The following is an 18,919-nucleotide window of genomic DNA, read 5'->3' as shown; positions in this document are numbered from 1 at the left end:
TAATACCTAGTATCTAGTATCTAGTATCTAGTCTCTAGTATCTAGTATCTAATATCGATATCTAGTATTTAGTATCTAGGATCTAGTATCTAGTATCTATAGTATCTAGTATCTAGTATCATATCTAGTATTTAGTATCTAGGATCTAGTATCTAGTATCTAGTATCTAGTATCTAGTATTTAGTATCTAGTATCTATTATCTAGTATCTAGCATCTAGTATCTAGTATCTAGTATCTAGTATCTAGTATCTAGTCTCTAGTATCTAGTATCTAGTATCTATCCGTTTTGAGATCGTTTTGAGATCCGTTTTGAGATCTGTTTTGATATCTGTTTTGAGATCCGTTTTGAGATCTGTTTTGAGATCCGTTTTGAGATCCGTTTTGAGATACGTTTTGAGGTGTTTTGAGATCTGTTTTGAGATCCGTTTTGAGATCTGTTTTGAGGTCCGTATTGAGATCCTTTGAGATCTTTTGAGATCCATTTTGAGTTCTATTTTGAGGTCCGTTTGAGGTCTGTTTAGAGGTCCGTTTTGAGATCTGTTTTGAGATCCGCTTTGAGGTCCATTTTGAGGTCCATTTTGAGGTCCGTTTTGAGGTCCGCTTTGAGGCCCATTTTAAGGTCGATTTGAGGTCCATTTTGAAGTCCATTTTGAGGTCCATTTTGAGATGTGAATCCTATTTAAAAATTGCATTTTTGACAAGTTTACTTTTATTACATTATGGTCATTTTTTTCTGACCAAAGATATTAGCCAAAACTTTCTTTTCAAAACGAAAAGAAAATCGTTTTCACTTGTTGATTTGAAAAATCGTTTTGGTTAATATCTTTGATAAGAAAAAAATCGAATAATATTGTAATTAAGGTAAATTTATCGAAATTACAATTTCACTTCTTTTGTGAAACACTAAACGTCAAAAAAAACTTAAATGGCTCAAACGATGCTCATCGCTAGATATCAGCAATTTGTTTTACTGCTCCATTACACTGTACAAATAAAAGCATTAAGCTGGAACTCAGAAGTTATTTATTCTTCTTTTATGTCTTTACTATTGTTTTACTTTTCTTTAGTGAGAAGGAGACGTTTACTTTCATTCTTCAGGAAAATAGACATTTTCTCTCTGCAGTTATTTCTTTACAATATCTATATACAGTTTACACCTAGTCACATTTCAACACAAAATCAATTAATTAGGAGTTATCAGTATTTCTCAAACACTGCATACACTCTGGTTCATTTTTAGTACCTGGCCGATTTTGAATTAGCTAGAGCAAGTTTTGATGATCGATAATAACGACACTTTCGCTCGTTTTTATTCAATCGTTCAAAAATAAATGATTTCGTTCGTTCTCAAAAGGATCGTTTATTTTCTATCTAATTCGTTTGTTCATTAAATTCGTCGTTCAGTAAAAAACTATCGTTTTTTTCAAAATATTTCCAAAAATGGGCCTTCAGTTTAAATCTATTGGATTTTTTTCGTTCGTTTATAAAAAACTATCGTTTTTTCATTTCCCTGAAAGATCCAAATATTTTTTCATCTTTTGTTTTTTGTGACACCATAATTCACAAACAATTTCGTTCATTAAAAAAGCGATGCTCATCTCTTACCGAACTCATTAAAGCAGATAATAGATATTTATACCTTTGACCAATCTACACATCAAAAAAGTCTATTTTTGATTTTTTTGTTCATTAAATATTTGAAGATGGGGGTGTACTCTGTTCTTCTATTTACCATTAGAAGAACTAGTTGAACCTTTCAAATCATATCAAAGTCCTCAAAAGATAAAATTATCTTTCCTATGATGGTTCGAAACCAACGTTAGAAACTCTTCTTTGATGATTCATTCAGAATAGTATATTTTCCGATAGGAGAGAACTAATTGAACCAGGAGAACTAATCGAACCAGGGGAACTAATTGAACCAGGAGCACTAATTGAACCAGGAGAACTAATTGAACCAGGAGAACTAATTGAACCAGGAGAACTAATTAAACCAGGAGAACTAATTGAACCAGGAGAACTAATTGAACCTGCCAAAATATCAAATTTTCTGTGGTATGGTTCCTTCTCAATATTAGGAGTTTTCTAACAATACATGGTTTAATTATTCATTCAAAATTGATTGTATCTCAGCTTCATGAAACTTAAATCTGCAAATGTTGTAAATTGTAAATGTCAAACTAAAGTTTAAACCCCTTTATAACTTATTTTAGAATTAAATAGTCATGAAAAAAACGCATGCATTTTCAATATTCTAAAAATTAATAAACATCATCATCAGAGGCGTTTACAAGGAGGGGGAGGGGCTATCTGGACTCAGCCCCTTTCCCCACTTAATCAGTAAAATCTACGGTTTCAGGGTGATTTTAGGTCCCAATGGGTGATGAGACAAATTCCTTTTCACACCCCTGATTATCAGACTGAATTCACATTTTATTTATCTAAAATAAAATCCTTATCGGCCTATCACTCGACCTATCACGCACTCAGCACCCCACTGAGTACCGAGATGTGAACAATGTCCGATTTACAAGGGTACCCCTGAAACCTTAGTCTAATAAAAAATCTGAAAGATATCGTGTTTTATTACTCGAAAAGTGTTTATTTTTGTGAGTTTCTCCGTTGTTTCTTTTAAACAAAAATGCTCACGTCACTTTCGGAGAGAAACTGCAAATGAAAATAAACATAAAATGAAATGTTTTTGGTCAAAAATTCCAATTTTTACACAGATTTTTACACTTATCGGTTGTTTCGGTTAATTAGTGGAAATTTTCTTTAATTTCTTAAATTTCTTAATTTAAAAACTTCCTTTTTTAGTATTTACAGCACTTTTGGAGACAAATGAAGCTTTATCTCATAATTGAATATTGATCCTTTCTACTCTAGTCTAGCTTACTTATTAGATTCTCCTACAGATACAATCTGGTTCAAGTTAAAGGGACTGTGAGCATAATTTAAAGTGATCTTCTATTTTAAAGAGGGCATTCCCACGTCACGACAGGTCCCTTTGAACCTTTGACTGACAAAGGATGTCAGAAATAGCTATGTAAATCTACTGAAGACTAAACACTTAGTAAGCTGTTATATATATTTTTAAGAAATATCAATAACTACGTTCTTAAAGAGTGTTCACTAAATATGGAATGGTTGAGGATGCTTCAATTCTTGAAGGAGTTGAGTTTTTTCCACAACTAATCTTTATATCTTTTACGCCTGATTGTGTAAAACTTTGATATTTAAAGCTTAGAGCATTTGATCAGAATTCATAGTTTGAAAAATCTCAGGTCTACGCCAATGGGTTCCAAAGATATGGGGATTTAAAACCACAGTTTGTGGGAAAAACTCAATTATTTTTTGCGGAAAAAAATTTGATTTAAACCCCAACTAGGATGCCATTATAAATAACGTCATTATCTGTACAAGCCTATACTAGAAAAATAATACTGCTCTCACATTTATGCAAGAAATAAAAATTCGAATTTTATCAAAGAAAACTATTTTCTTATTAAACTAACAAATACCAAAATATTTCCGACAATATCTAAACATTAATCGGGAGGGAGTATTAAACAGATATTAACATCCTGAAAAGAATGCTGGAATTTGCAAATATATAAGTTTAATATTTTGTGTACAGGGTGTCCCAAAAATAATTTGCAATTACATTTTTATTGAATGGAATGGAAAGCTGCTATGCTTTAAAAGGTATCATCCAATCATGCGTTTTTTCTTACATTTTATTTACACCCCTTTGGTTTAGCAAACCTATAAACCTACTGCATACAGTTCTTTTTGGGACACCCTGTATTTATAAAATTTATGTTCACATTTCCTAAATACAAAATCCTTTTCAACCTGAATTTATTATAGTATTTGTTCTACTACACTCTTCTAACTAGACAGGGGGAAACTTAAACCTTGAAAGGAAACATAATTTGTTATTGAACATACTAACCTCAATTGTAAACCCACTTATATATAAGGTCTATTATGTTTAAATCCGTTATACAGAATTAGCATTTCCATCCAACCTACGTAGAAGTATATATAAACCTTCATCTAACTAAATTCATGTTAGCACTGCAAACCTGAGAAATAGTAATAGCAATAATGCTTAAAGTAATACATATTTTACTATATTTCTTCTAAAGGAAATGTTGCTGTTATTTCAATTGAATCTGCTCTAAAAGAGAGAGGAGCATGTCCTATTAACAAGGGTTCCCTTTAAATCTTTCTCCGAGTAAAAATAAATCTTTAAAAAGATGGGCAAATGAAATTCCATCTATGAACCTTAAAGTTCCCCCCCCCCAAAAAAAAGAAAAGGTTAATTACTGATATATATACATTAATTGTTACAAAATAAATGGTTATTTTGACAGCTAATAGCACAAAAAGGGGGGTTAAAGCTTGATAGCCCCCTCCCCATCACACCTATATAGATTTTGATGATTATTTTAAAACTTTTACCTCCAGTTGCCACACAAAGCACAGTAAACGGATCTCCCTCCTAAAAACCCGGTTTTCTTGCAAATGAAAAAAAGTTTGTTCAAACTCGAGATTAGGTTTTCAACAAATTTTTTAAATTTTTAAAGAGATTAAAATGAAATAAGCTAACAATTGCAAAAAAAAAAAATTGAAAAAGAATTGATTTTTTGCTACAAACTTAAATTTTCTAATCACTATATCTTTGCAACAAGATAGTGTAAACCTTAGATATTTCAAACTTAAATTATTTGATCTAATAAAAATCATAGTTTGAAATATCTAAGCTGCACGCCATTGGGTTCCAAAGATATAAGAATTAGATAAGCAGAGTTTGTGGTAAAGACTCAATTCCTTTTCAAGTTTCTCATGTTATTTGATTTTTTGTAAACTGTTCCTTTAAAACTTGATTATTCTTGTTCCAACTTTCAATGACATTGGTAAAAACTTTTGAATATTTGCTATGATCAGAGAGAATCCAGTCTTTGTCTTATTCCACAGTTTTCATAGTTCAACTACTGGTTCAACAGATCTAGTTTTGCTACAATATGTAATCTTAACAACATAAGCCAATTCAAAATTCATCTTTCAATCTAACTCTGAAATAACTAATTTTTAAGTGGCAAATCTGTTAAAATGATTTCTATGAAACTGTTCGTATAGAATTACTTTTGTTAAAATATAAACACATCGAACACGCTATGTTTCACAGTTTGTAATGTGATATTTTAAACATTAGAGTTTCTCTTTTCAAAGATTTTTTTTGGATAATCATTACAAGAAATGGTTCCTTGAATGGTCCGATTGGATTGTTATCTGTTATTTCTCTTCCACGATCACCAATGATCATCAGAGTTACAGGAGGTACTAAAATAAAAAAGAAATGGAAAATAATACAAAATTAATTAATGGCATTTTCAGGAATTTTTTTATTAAGAGTTTCATAATAATCTATTTATTGTAAGTTTTTAACGAGGTTTTTAATATAAGGAAACTTGTACGACGCACGTCATGCAATTAATTATCTTCAAAAGTCCTTTGTTTAGCATTTCTTGACCCTCTGATTATCAGAACTTGATGACCCAACTTCTACCTTTCTTTTTACAATGTTGAACATTTTTTCTGTTTTTGAATGAAAAGTTTGCTAAGCTTTGGTTGTTTGCCATCAGGACCCGTTCTATTATTCATTCTTTAATCTTTTGTTTTCTCCAACTTTGAATGGTTTTATACCTGTAACATCCAAACGAACATGGTGGTACACGGTTGGGGACTAATACAATCAATCAATCATATAAATAAATTCAAAATTTAAGAACATTAAGGACAATAACAAAAATTTTGCCCAAATATCATTTGATAGCTTTTTTGATGGTACGGTAGTTTCAGTAGAAGTAAATATTTCTATTTAGTGTTAAGTGTCAATTTAAGATTCATCTCTTATTGGATGATGAGATACAGAAGTGATGGAAATCCCCCCCCCCCCCTCCCCAAATAATTTTCCATTTGTTTTTAAAATGGCTTTCTCAAAACATCAAAAAACTTTTTAGGTTGGAAAAGAACATAATGATTAAGTTAAATTTTTAATTTCCCGAAAAATTTATTATCTTTAGAGATGAAAATGCACGATTTTCACGTTAATTTAGCAGATGAGCTGATTATTTTACTCAATAGTTCCAAGGGATATTAAGTAACTTCTTTTATGCGAATTATAGGGTCGGTAATGTTGTCCAAAAAGCTGTAAAATATATTGACCTCTTAAAATATTTACAAATCACTGATTAATTGATTGATAAACAAGTTAAATTTACCTTAATTCATTTATGAATTACTAAACTAAATTATCTTAACTAACTGATCTACCTATGAATCGACCTATTAATCGACCTATTAATCGACATTTAAAGCAACCTATTAATAGACTTATTAATCGACCTTTAAATCAACCTGTTAATAGACCTATTAATCAACCTATTAGTAGATCTATTAATTGACCTATTAATCGACCCATTTATCTACCTATTAAACGACCTATTAATTGACCAAGTAATCGACCTATTAATCGACCTATTAATTAATGAATTGAACAATTGGGTAAGCTGATTCTTTGTTTGCCTGATTAATCAATTGATTGATTGATTGCCTGTGTATAATCAACTCTACAAGTATAAGTGCCACTATCAACTCCCTTCAGATCACTGTTCAAGTACACAATTCAATTACGTGTAGGTAGGTAGGTAAGCAGCTTGGGCCTTATTGTTTTTATTTCTTGTTTTTTTTACAGTCGCCAATTGACGGCAATAAGAAAGGCAAAAAGACGATGCCAATTATTCCACTGTTTTTTGGTTACCACTGTTTTTTACTTTCAAGGGTTTATCAAAATCTTAAAAGTTTTACATATAAAACATTTGTCATAAAAAAGTTTTTCTTTCATGTTTTGCAAGTGCAAAGTTCCTTTTGACAAAACATTGCGTAGTTTTTCCTTTATATCTTGTTTCAGGGACCAAATAAAATAAATTGCACAAAGTAGTTGAGCTACGTACACTCAGCTAAACCATTTCTTTTGTACTTGAACTGAAACCTCTTTTTAATACCGTACAGATATAAATTGTAACATTTTTGATTTGGATGTAAATATCAAAATTCAGTATTAACATGATTTTTAATTAAAAATAACATATTGTAATGCTATATTTTCATTTCACAGAAAATGTAATTACAATATTGAACCAACAAAATTATCTTTAATTTTTAATATCAAATCTGTCTTATAAACTCATCACTCTTAGACCATAGTCTATCTTATAAACAACTACTGAAGGGCCTGGCGTTGCCCATGGCAAACAAATTTTTTTTTTAGCCTAAGACACTCCCCGGCTACCCATGAGTGTCCACAAAAAATGTCAGCCCAATCGGTCCAGTTTCCGAATATTGTACATATTCCCCGAAATTAATGAATACGGAAGGCCGGAAGGATATCAGATATTAATGAATACGGAAGGCCGGAAGGATATCAGATATTAATGAATACGGAAGGCCGGAAGGATATCAGATATGGTAAATAATTTGTGCCTAACAGCCAGCATTGATGGATTGCTGTTGATATGGTAGTAAGCTCGGCTTCCAAATGCCTGAAAAAGACAAATGTACTTTTTAGTTCAAAATTGTCGGTTAAAAATTTGAAGAAAATCATTGAATTGAATTTTGAGATGCGATCTAATTCATTAATTTTTGGCCTATGCATTCTTTCTTAACATAATTATGCATGCTTTTAACACTATCATGTATAACTTACATTAGAACTTCTTTACTTTTTCAACATAGTAGTTGTAAACAAATTTTGCTAAAAATCTTTTTTTTGATGCATAGGGAAGGTTGGAACTGAAGAACGGTAAAATGGTGGGTTGGTGATTTAAAAATCAGAAATGTTTAATAACATTTTTATTAATGAAGTTACATGGCTAAGAATTATACTTGAAAAGCCCTTGAAAAATGAATATATTTACATGTGTCATATGTTTATATATGCCAAAAGAAAAAATAACTATTTTTAGAAAAAATTTCGACATACCTTTTTAATTTTTTAAAAATCCTCACTTACACCCTAACCATTAAAGTTAGAGGTCATTTTTAATGAGCAGGCCTTAAAAAGTTGGACTTGGGAAATGTATCACACTCATCTATCTCAACTCAAAGGGCAAAATCATAGGGGGGGGGGGGGTGGTGTAAAACACCCCCCCCCCATCTATATTAGACAAAAATAGCCCAATCGGATAGTGTTAAGGGTAACTATGAAAACGTCAATACCCAGAGATTTGACATGTCCAATTCCCAGTGGTACTTTTAAACCTTTAAAATTTGTAAGTCATTCTTACAAAAAAAAAAAAAATCGAAAATGTCAAATTTTTTGCTGAAACGAAATTTCTCACGGGTACCACTGTGAATTGGGCATGCCATTTGCCTGTCAACAGCCGGATTTAGAAGAAAAAAACAACAGACAAATCAATATCTGTATTTTTATGACTCCCAAAATTATGCATTATTAAACAATTTATTCTGAAACCAATATTTATCTTCTTGTAATTTAATCAATAAATATAATTGATTTTTTTTGATTGTATATAAAATGTCTGTAGATACCATTTCTTTCTAATTTCAAAGGTAAGGCCTGTTAAGGTATGAATCTGCCACTTTTTTTGAAAATAATCTTCCCAAAGCGGTTTGAAATTTATAATATAGTAAACTAGGTTTATATCATTATTCATAGTTATAGTTACTCCCACCGTTTTAACGAACATATATATACAGGGTTACCCACAAAGGATGAGACTGTCAAGACGACAGGGAACTCTTAAAATATTACGATCCCGAGCTTAAATTACGTATTATGCCTTAGATTTATGTAATCTAATGGCTTAATTAATGGTTTGGAAAAGAAACTAACAAGTTTACAGTTGCAGGGTATCGTAATGAAAAAGACGGTATAAATTCCGCAAAATCGTGTCTTAAGTCTCATCCTTGTATATGGGTAACCTTGTATTTACAAATATAAAGATAAATTTTGATAGAACATGGAACAAATCAAGGCGATATCCTAAATTCTCATTTGGACAAATCCATATTTTATTGTTTTCTGTGCAGAGAGATTAAATAATTGCAAAATTTCGTCTGAGAGTTCTTATTTCTAACCAATTTTAACATGTTATAATGTTTATAATTTGATTTTTAAATACTAAAATGTAGATTTAGAAGTTCTGGGCTCTTTTGAAATGTTCCCTGGCAGCGCTATACTCAATATAATTTACAAAACAATTTTCTTTCTAAAAATATCTTCTTGATTAATCTGTATTAAAACGGAAAAAGTTTAAGGGTGAACACTAATGATATGATATGGGTAAAAAAAGTAGATTTTTTTCAAAAATAACTTTTTTTCGAAAAAAATATCTTTTTTTTGATTCATACTTTTATTTTCAAAATTCCTTTTTTTCACAGGCAGCGCCGGGCACTTTAGCTATAAGTATTTTTTTAGGTTAAGTTTATAATACCTTAGGTTCTGACCATAGACTCCTATCCTGTAAACCACCTCCTGGACGGGAATCATAACTAAAATATAATTTATAACTGAAATATAAATATATATATTAGAGTGGAAATCCAGCTTTGACTTGACACTAAACTTTCGCTGTAAAAGTCAACAAACCCAATTCAGAACGTTTGACCAGACCAAGAAAATTCCCGTGGTTCTTCCAAGTTCCCTAATTTGAATTTTAGGCAAATTTATCAAGGATTCCCTGAGTCATATGATCGGATTTACAAACATAGAGATTATGCCTTATTAATATAGCACAAATGCTACCACCCCTCCCTCCAATCCTCTGCCTCCTTCCGGAGTACGTGGATCACAGATTTAACTATAATATTTACTATAGCTGAAGGGCCCGGCGTTGCCCGTGGAAATAATAAAATGTTGAAAAAAAATATTTCAAAATTCAAAAAAATTATTCGAATTTTTGTTAGCCTATAACACCCCCGCCCCACCCATGAGTGTCAACAAAAAATGTCAGCCCAATCGGTCCAGCCGTTGGCCGGCTATACGAAACAAAATAAAAAGGAGTCTTATATGGTTATGTTGTTATAATATCAGTAGGGACAGGGGCATATACAGAAATTTGGCCGAGGGGGGGGAGCAACATTTTTTTCAAGGTGGGGGGAGGNAGATCTTGAATTCTATCGTTTTGTGAATCTTTAATCGAATGAAGGGACACTTAAAGGGACTGTAAAGGCTAAAACCTGAGAATCTCAGGCGTTGAACGATACATATAAGACATCTATCTGATGATCCTGTCTCTAGAAATTGATAACAAAAACTGTGTCTTTATACCAAAATCAGTGTATCCCAAATTTTGTATAAAAATAATAGGATTAAACAGATCAAATTCAACAAATACGCAACCAATCTGAAACCAACGATATCCCAGAGGAGTCTAAGTAACCTAGGTTTGATCTTATTATAAATTTATCATTTTTATTTTTCACTTTTAATAGATATAATTGATATGGATTCCAGTTTTCCTGTTTCCGGATTTTCCTCATAATTCTCGAGCATTATGAACTTTCTTAGAGAATCAAATTATTGCTTCTACAATATAATAAATGCGTCCGTATTACGTGACCAGAACTCTGGTCACATGCTACGGACGTAATAATTATATTATCAATTAGATCTATCAAAAATGAAAAATTATTAAACTCAAATAATATTAGGAGCAAACCTAAGTTACTTAGGCTCCTCTGGGATATCGATGTTTTCAGATTGGTTGCGTATTTGCTTAATATGATCTGCTAAAACCTACTATTGTTACACAAAATTTGGTGAATACCGATTTTGGTATAAATTTGACACAGTTTTTTTTATAAATTTTACAAGACACGAACATCAGATAGAACTCGCAAGGGTTTCGACCAACTCCTAAGTAACTTAGTTTTTAGCCATTGCCTCCTGACATTTTTCCTTTACAGTCCCTTTAAAAAAAAAGGGTCATACAGTACTTTTAAAAAAGCAAGAGAAGCACAAAGATTCCTACTCCCGGCCGCCACAGTTTTTATAAATCCTAAACTATACCTGTATATTCGTATTCCAGAAACTTGTTATTCTAAACTATTCCTGTATATTGGTGTTCCAGAATCTTGTTATTCTAAACTATACCTGTATATTGGTGTTCCAGAATCTTGTTATTCTAAACTATACCTGTATATTGGTGTTCCAGAATCTTGTTATTCTAAACTATACCTTTATATTGGTATTCCAGAAACTTGTTATTCTAAACTATACCTGTATGTTGGTGTTCCAGAATCTTGTTATTCTGAACTATACCTGTATATTGGTGTTCCAGAATCTTGTTATTTTAAACTATACCTGTATATTGGTATTCCAGAAACTTGTTATTCTAAACTATATCTGTATGTTGGTGTTCCGGTATCTTGTTATTCTAAACTATACCTGTATGTTGGTGTTCCGGAATCTTGTTATTCTAAACTATACCTGTATATTGGTGTTCCAGAATCTTGTTATTCTAAACTATACCTGTATATTGGTGTTCCAGAATCTTTCCTGTACCAAAGAACAAGATACACACTATCGTTTTTTCTGTACACACCATATTTAAATGTNGGCTCATAACTAGGACGTTTGTATGTGAAGAAAATATATCTTAATTTTTCACCTTTGGCTTACATCACCCTGCATGATGTGAGACATGAGAAAAAATCCATTTTTTAAGAGTTTTTCAAAATAAAATTACGCCATCGTTGCGCAATGAAACTTAACATTTCTTCAATAAAAACTTTCTAATCCCTATATCGTCGCATTGGAGGTAGGGATATATCGTTTTCCCTTGTTTTTGAAAAACTATTATTTCGTTTCAAAAATGACGAAGAAAAACGAAAAACGAAAAACGAAACCATCGTTTTTAAAACAACGAAAAACGAAACCGTTGAAAAAAACAAAACAATCGTTCTTGTAAACGACCCTTCGTTAAAGACCTTCTTAATGAGAAAATACATTTTTTTTGGAAAATCCGAGGTCAGAAAACATTCACGTTATAAAGAGCATTTTTTTCTATCTTAAAGTCATGGAAATTTAAAAGATTTTGTGTTCTTTAACATTAAATCAATGCTTAAAAGAATAAGATATCCACAAAGATAAGTCAAACTTCAAAGGTTAAAGACAGGAGCCAAGATTTAAAATTGAAGAATTTTAAGAATTGCTTTATTCCTTTTATTCTTTTATTCTTTTATCATTTTAAAATATTCATTTCGGAAACAAAGCGAATAAAATGGAGTCAGGCGAGGGTTGTTGAAGAAAATAATAAATTTTAATATTATTTAACTTCAACTTTCGTATTTTTTAATTTTAGTAAAATAAACTGGAGCTTCTTCAATTTCTCTGTCTGTATATAAAAGCCACACACCGGACTAACCAGAGTGAGAAACATTCGGTTACTTTTATTTGAAATTAAACATGTTTTTGTCTATAACTCAATCATCTTTAAACTTTGTTTATTTTATACTTTTTCATTCAAAACGTATATGCCAACAAAAAATTATTTGAGAAAAAAGGCTAAAAAATTCTGTATAAGGGGTAAAATTGTGATTGTAAGTTGCAGCTTTCTAAAACCGTTAAATCCACGTGGCCATGGAAGATGGAACAGCTGACATGATCTAGATTTACAAGTGTAACTTTAGAAAACTTAAACTTTACATATTTTTACATAATTATCATTTTGTGTTTTTATCAGAAATCTAGCCAATTTTGACAATACAGATAATTCTCAAGATTGTAATTGTAAAAATGTAATAATGTTTTCGAAATTTAAAATCTTTGGCTTCATTCAAGACCAAGCGAAAGAAGAGATAAAATTAAACAGGTTGGGTTTTCCATCGCAAGGTTGCAAATATGTCAGGATAGGAAAATCAGTGTTTAATGCGAGTATTCAGAACTGATCGCTTAATATGAATATCTATTGGGGACACTTTTCATTTCTGCTTAACCCGTTTTGATAACCCTGCCAGTTTCCGACTAATGGGAATTCTCTTATAAAAAGGAGCGCAACATATCAAGTTTCCAAGCTTCCAGTTGGCTGTTTAGAATAATGAATTTTAGCCACTTTTCTGGATACAAGATTAAGTTGATATTGAGCACACTTGTATGCCAGGTCCATTAGCGCCTGATCCAATCAGGTTTCAGCCATGTGTTTGTTGTCTATTCTGAACCAATAGAAATAGCATATTAATCTCTAGGTTATATAATGCTTGTTATCCTCTTGTTATTAATCTCCAGATTAATTAACTGATCGGGATTAAGGATATCCCATTCTAAAGTTTTCAGCTCAGTTCCCATATACACATCCAAATTTAAACTGCTACGAAGGAAAACAAAAATACTATGACTATTTTGAAACTTAGATTCCCCTCTAATCGAAACAAGGTTAAAGAAAGTATAACAAAGTTATTGAGAACTACGTATCTACAAAATTTAATTCAAAAGTTTTAGAATTTGAAAACTTTCTTGGCAAGATTATTTTTATCTACGTCATTAAAATAAAAATCCCCGGGCCACTAATACAATAAAAATCCACTAAAATACGGGTTTCGTTTTTTCTTTTTTCTTTTTTGGTGTTGCATACTGTAAAGGGTATAGTATAATCAAATATTTACAGACAAAATAGTTTAATATTTACACACCAAATTTGTTTCTTGAAACTAAATTGACAAAATATCAAATTAATTATAAAAATGTCTAAATACTAATATTTTATATTTTTTAAATATGTTCCTAGAATGTATATCGCAGGGTAGACGGGCTTGTTCCCCCTCAATGCTGCTAAAAATTATTAAAAATAAAATAATTTTAAAAATATCTAGAATATCTGAGAGAATATCCCAAACATCCATTTTTTTTGATTGAATCTTGTTGCTTATGTGCAGATGTATGTTGTATATTGAATTTTAAAACAACATTTTAAAATAAAATTTTTAACAGAAAATGGGTATTGCTAGATAAAATGCTAAAGAACTTGTATTCATGACATATCAAAAGTTGTAAATTTTTCCGTTTAGAATGAGAAATATCCAAATCCAAACCTTGATTAATTCAATTATATGAATGGATATCTACAAGTTTTTTAATCAATCTTTAATCTTCAATTAGATAAAAATAATTGGATAAATAAATTAGTACTTTCTTTTGAGATATTCTTTTTATAGGGATTGATAACTTTAATACTACAGTGAACCCCTATAAAACTCTGGAATAAGAAGACGGCATTGACACCATTTGATGTGTTTTTGATGATGTTGATAGTTTTATCAAAAAACTTAATATCAACAAATTAAGTGAAAAAGTCCTGTGTGTGATACTGTAAAGGTGATTTTTTTTTTGGTCAATTTTGACTATTTAAAATAAGTTTAGCATTCGTTTTCCAGTTCCACTTTTTTATGGGTTAACTATATGAAATTATGAAATAATCAACAAATTAATGAAAAATTGATTGTTTTGTAAAGTTGATCTTATATATCTTCTTATTCAAAATAGTTTTCTAAAACGTTTGAACAGTAAAAACTATCTAAAATGGACTAATATCCTTTCATAAATAGTTTCTTATGTTTAAAGATCTATATTTCAACATTTTAGGACATCCTTGAAGGCAGAAGAAATGTTTGAAGAATATTTCTGTTTGTTTAATATTTACCTTACAATGAAGACATCGTTGTCAGCTGATGATATGGTGCAGTACACTTGGTAGAACAACAAACAGAGATGAAATCTCATCTTCCTTGTACAGAAAAGCTAGAAATTTATAAAATTTAAATTCCTGATTTCATTTTCTTCTAATTTCTTAAACTCTGAAAATATATAAATATGTAGTTTTCAGCGTTAAAGTTATTCAAGTGTTGTAACTCTAGAACCAAATATAATGTTTAAAAAAAATCATAGAACAATAAAACACAGATAGTACACTAGATGTGGTCTTTTCAAAATTAAGGGGTTTTTCGTTCACAATAACCCTGAGCCAAAAGCCACGCGCTTGCTGTGTTAAATTACAAGACAGAGAGAGAGCGTAATTCCTTTGGGCCTCTGCCTCAAGGTTAGTGTGAATTAAAAACCCTTAAATCTTGAAAAGACGACATCTAGTGTTCTATTTTTGTTGTTATCAAAAGTTATTTTGAATTAAATATGGCTCTAAAAATACATCTGGAATTTTGAATCATAAGAAACAGTTCAATTCTTTGGAAATATTTTTGAATTATTTTTTTTACTTTGCAAAAATATTGAAGTTAAGAGTTTATATTGAAGGAAAGTGCAGTTTTCAACTTCTCTGACCAAGTTAACAAAGTTTAAACTTCACGAAACAGGGTATTAATGTTTTTATATATTTTTCATTTTATAAAGAAATAGAATTAATGATATTTAAAGAATTTTTTTTCAAGAAGGGTGATAACCACGGTGGAGAAGGCAAGCCTTATCATTTCTTCATCAACGCCACATTCTTCTGATTTTCTAATCCGAGCCACATTTTTAGTAACTCTTTTTTTCATTTAAGAATAAACTGAGTCATTAATTTGATAACAAATGTTTGCTTGCTAACAAGATGTGGATCGGAAGAGGCTCGGTTGCTAACAAGATGTGGCTCACCTTGCTTCTCTCGCTCATTTTATTGCAGAGTTATTGCAGGGTGTCCCACGAAATATGACAGTTGGTGAATATTTAAAAATATCTTCTTTTATAAATTGCTAAATAAATTGTTAAAGTGGTTTGATACTAAAGAATATACAGGGTTGCCCATAAAGGAATTCATACTGTCTGTAAACTTCGTTCTTTATCATTAAATAAGCCATTTTAAACCCACATTCTAGGCAGAACACTTAATCTTTACTTGGGATCGTCATATTGGGAAGTTTTAAGTCGTCTTTACAGTCTTATCTTTTGTGGGTAACCGGCCTCTAATAAAAGATTTGATATGGCGTCCAATTTCAGTAAAATTTATTTCAAAGTAAAATACTTTTGGTAAAAATCTATAACAGTATTATAGGGATGAAGACATTTAAAACTATTCACCAACTGAAGTCATACACCCTGAATAAAAAAATAAATAAATAAATCTATGAATATTATTTCTTTTGATCGTTTATTTCATGAAACCCCTGGAAGGAACATTTTCTTAATCACTGATAGATCTTTTCAAATTTAATAAAAAATAGATAAAAATAAGTTTGTAATGTCTAATTTGAGAAAAGCCGTTTTCTTCTCGAAATAACAAAGACGGATTTTAAAATTGTGTAATTTCAACAAATTACATGGGCCTTAATAGGATTAAAAATGTGGTAAAAAATTATTAAAACTTTTAAAAAAATTATTGAAAGATTAAAATTTATTTTGGCAAAAGGAAATAGATTATCTGAAATAGATATTATTTGATCACGCACAATAGTTTTCTACTGGGAACGAACAAGCTTTAAATGATAAAAGTTGTAAATCATAAAATTTAAAACATTTTTGCCTTTTCTAATACATAGTTAAGTAAACTTTTTTTTTTCTCTTTTGAATATATTTTTTCTGTTAATTAGTTCATGTAATACAGTAATAACCAGAAAATTCTGAGATAGGAAGACGACTTTTAGAATAAGTTATATTTCAAAAAGTCCCACTAGCATGATACCCATCAATTTTGCAGTATAAACAGACCCATTTCACTAAATTATTGATTTATTAAGTCTTTAGTAATACTTGTTTATTTGAAACGCATTCACCCCGACGAAAAAAGAAGAAAAATCACGAGATATGTAGTCGGCAAAATTATGATTGTAAGGCCCAGTTTGGCAGGGAAAAGACCGAACTTTTAAAGGCAGTTTTCACGAAAAATGAAAGGTGTTAGGTTTTACATCAAAAACAATGCGATGGTGATCGCTATTAATCTTACTTCTATGTGTTGCGCCTGTAAAGAGAAAAATGGTTAAACATAACTCATACCGAAGAACGTAGCGTTCATACGAATTCAGAAAGTTGCAAACAAATCATTCAGATATTACAACCTATAATTATCGAATTTTATTGTTTACGTTCATTATTTTTTATTTGAAATTCAAATATAATAAGCATTTTTAATAAATTGACTAAAGATAAAAAGTCAATAATTTTTCGTAATCAATTGAAAATAAAAACAGGGCTCATTACGAACTCGTAGAAAATTATTAGCGCAGTTGTTGAAATATATCATTGTTTAATTTAAAATGTAGACTTTTTTAAGCACTAAATTTGTAAACCGAATTGTACACTTTTGAGTGTAGAATGTGGACGTTATATTAAAAGCAAACCAAAATCAAATTAGCATTTTCTTAAAGTGTATTTCATTGAATCGCATATATTTTAGGACTGTTTTTGATGGAATCAAACTTTATTTTAAAAGTGCTACAAAACATATCTAAATATGAACAACAATCTTTAATTTTTAATTCTGCTGTAGCAGTGTAGAAAACCTTGAAATTGGAAAACGACATTTAAGCAATTTTATGTGTATCTGAATTCGGTTGTTATGAAGCAATTAGTTTTACCTACACGGAAGGACTTAATGAATTTGCGGGGTCAATGAACTTTGATTCAGGAAGGATTTGAATCGGTTTCTTAAATTTGAACCGGGAAAAAGCAGTTCAAATTCATTAAATTCGGTCCCAGGGAATCTTAACTTTGAGTTGGTGGTTCAAATTTGAATCGCAGTTCTTCAGCGACGTATTTAAAGCTCACAAAATTCGGCCTAGATACAGGGTGTCCCAATAAACATGGGAATGCATTGACGACTTTTATATCGTCTTCAATCCATGCCACATTTTTCATGAACACAATAGTTGCAGTGTTCCAGTTAACACCTACTAGCTAACACATATAATATCGAAAATGCCTGTATACAAATTTCAATTTATTCGATAAATCAAAACTGTCTTAACATCTTATATCTTTGTCAATTTTTAATGCAAGAGAAGAGCTCGTCAGACGTAGCCAAATTAAATGAGATGTGGATGAGATTTGGATGAGATATGGATGAGATATGGATGATATATGGATGAGATATAGATGCGATATGGATGAGATATGGATGAGATATGGATGAGATATGGATGATATATGGATGAGATATAGATGAGATATGCATGAGATATGGATGAGATATGGATGAGATATAGATGAGATATGGATGAGATATGGATGAGATATAGATGAGATATGGATGAAATATGGATGAGATATGGATGAGATATGGATAAGATATAGATGAGATATGGATGAGATATGGATGAGATATGGATGAGATATAGATGAGATATGGATGAAATATGGATGAGATATGGATGAGATATCTATGAGATATGGATGAGAACATAGCTTTATTTTTATACTTTCTATGCCATGCATTAAATTTCAGAAAACAAAGAGGACTTATTGGGACAAAGTGTAACTTGCAAATTAATTTATTAAGTGAAATAGGTTTGTTTCCAATGTGCATTGCTGTGTTCATTCTTACTTTTAGCAGTCGTCTTTCATTATATCAGTTTTATGGTTCCAGATTTATATATTTTTTAAGTTGTCGTATTATTTAAAATTTACAAATTGTGATTGATAAAAACGAAAACCATGGCTTAATGTTTTATATTAACAAAAATGCTTCCAGGCCCGTAGAATTAAGAAGTTCTTTTCACGATCTTATCAAAAATGTTAATGCTGAGAAAAAAATAGAATCTATGTAACCTCCGATCCTCAGAAAGGTTGGATCTAAACTAACGGAGGCCTCGGTAAATTCATGTTTAGTAGGTGTCCTACCCCCCAACCTCTCATGGTTCAAAATAAGAAAGTGTCCCAGCCCCCCCTCCCCCACCCCACCCCTCCTC

The 18,919-nt window shown here is 30.8% G+C and overlaps 1 protein-coding gene across 1 annotated transcript; it reads right to left on the bottom strand.

Moving 5' to 3' along the window:
* Nucleotides 1-4,000: 4,000 nt before the first annotated feature.
* Nucleotides 4,001-15,130, bottom strand: LOC111708348 (uncharacterized). Its single transcript, XM_023481682.1, has 9 exons — nt 14,731-15,130; nt 13,815-13,862; nt 11,565-11,627; nt 9,526-9,583; nt 7,553-7,611; nt 6,624-6,678; nt 5,714-5,753; nt 5,274-5,350; nt 4,001-4,508 (listed from the first exon to the last, which is right to left on the bottom strand). The coding sequence occupies exons 1-9, from the start codon at nt 14,808-14,810 to the stop codon at nt 4,347-4,349; spliced, it is 642 nt and encodes a 213-aa protein (XP_023337450.1). The 5' UTR covers nt 14,811-15,130; the 3' UTR covers nt 4,001-4,346.
* Nucleotides 15,131-18,919: the final 3,789 nt, after the last annotated feature.

Source organism: Eurytemora carolleeae, unplaced genomic scaffold, assembly GCF_000591075.1.
Source record: "Eurytemora carolleeae unplaced genomic scaffold, Eaff_2.0 scaffold850, whole genome shotgun sequence".
Taxonomy (NCBI): Eukaryota; Metazoa; Arthropoda; class Copepoda; order Calanoida; family Temoridae; genus Eurytemora; species Eurytemora carolleeae.
Note: the sequence above shows the minus strand (reverse complement) of the source record. Positions and strands in the feature narration are given on the sequence as shown.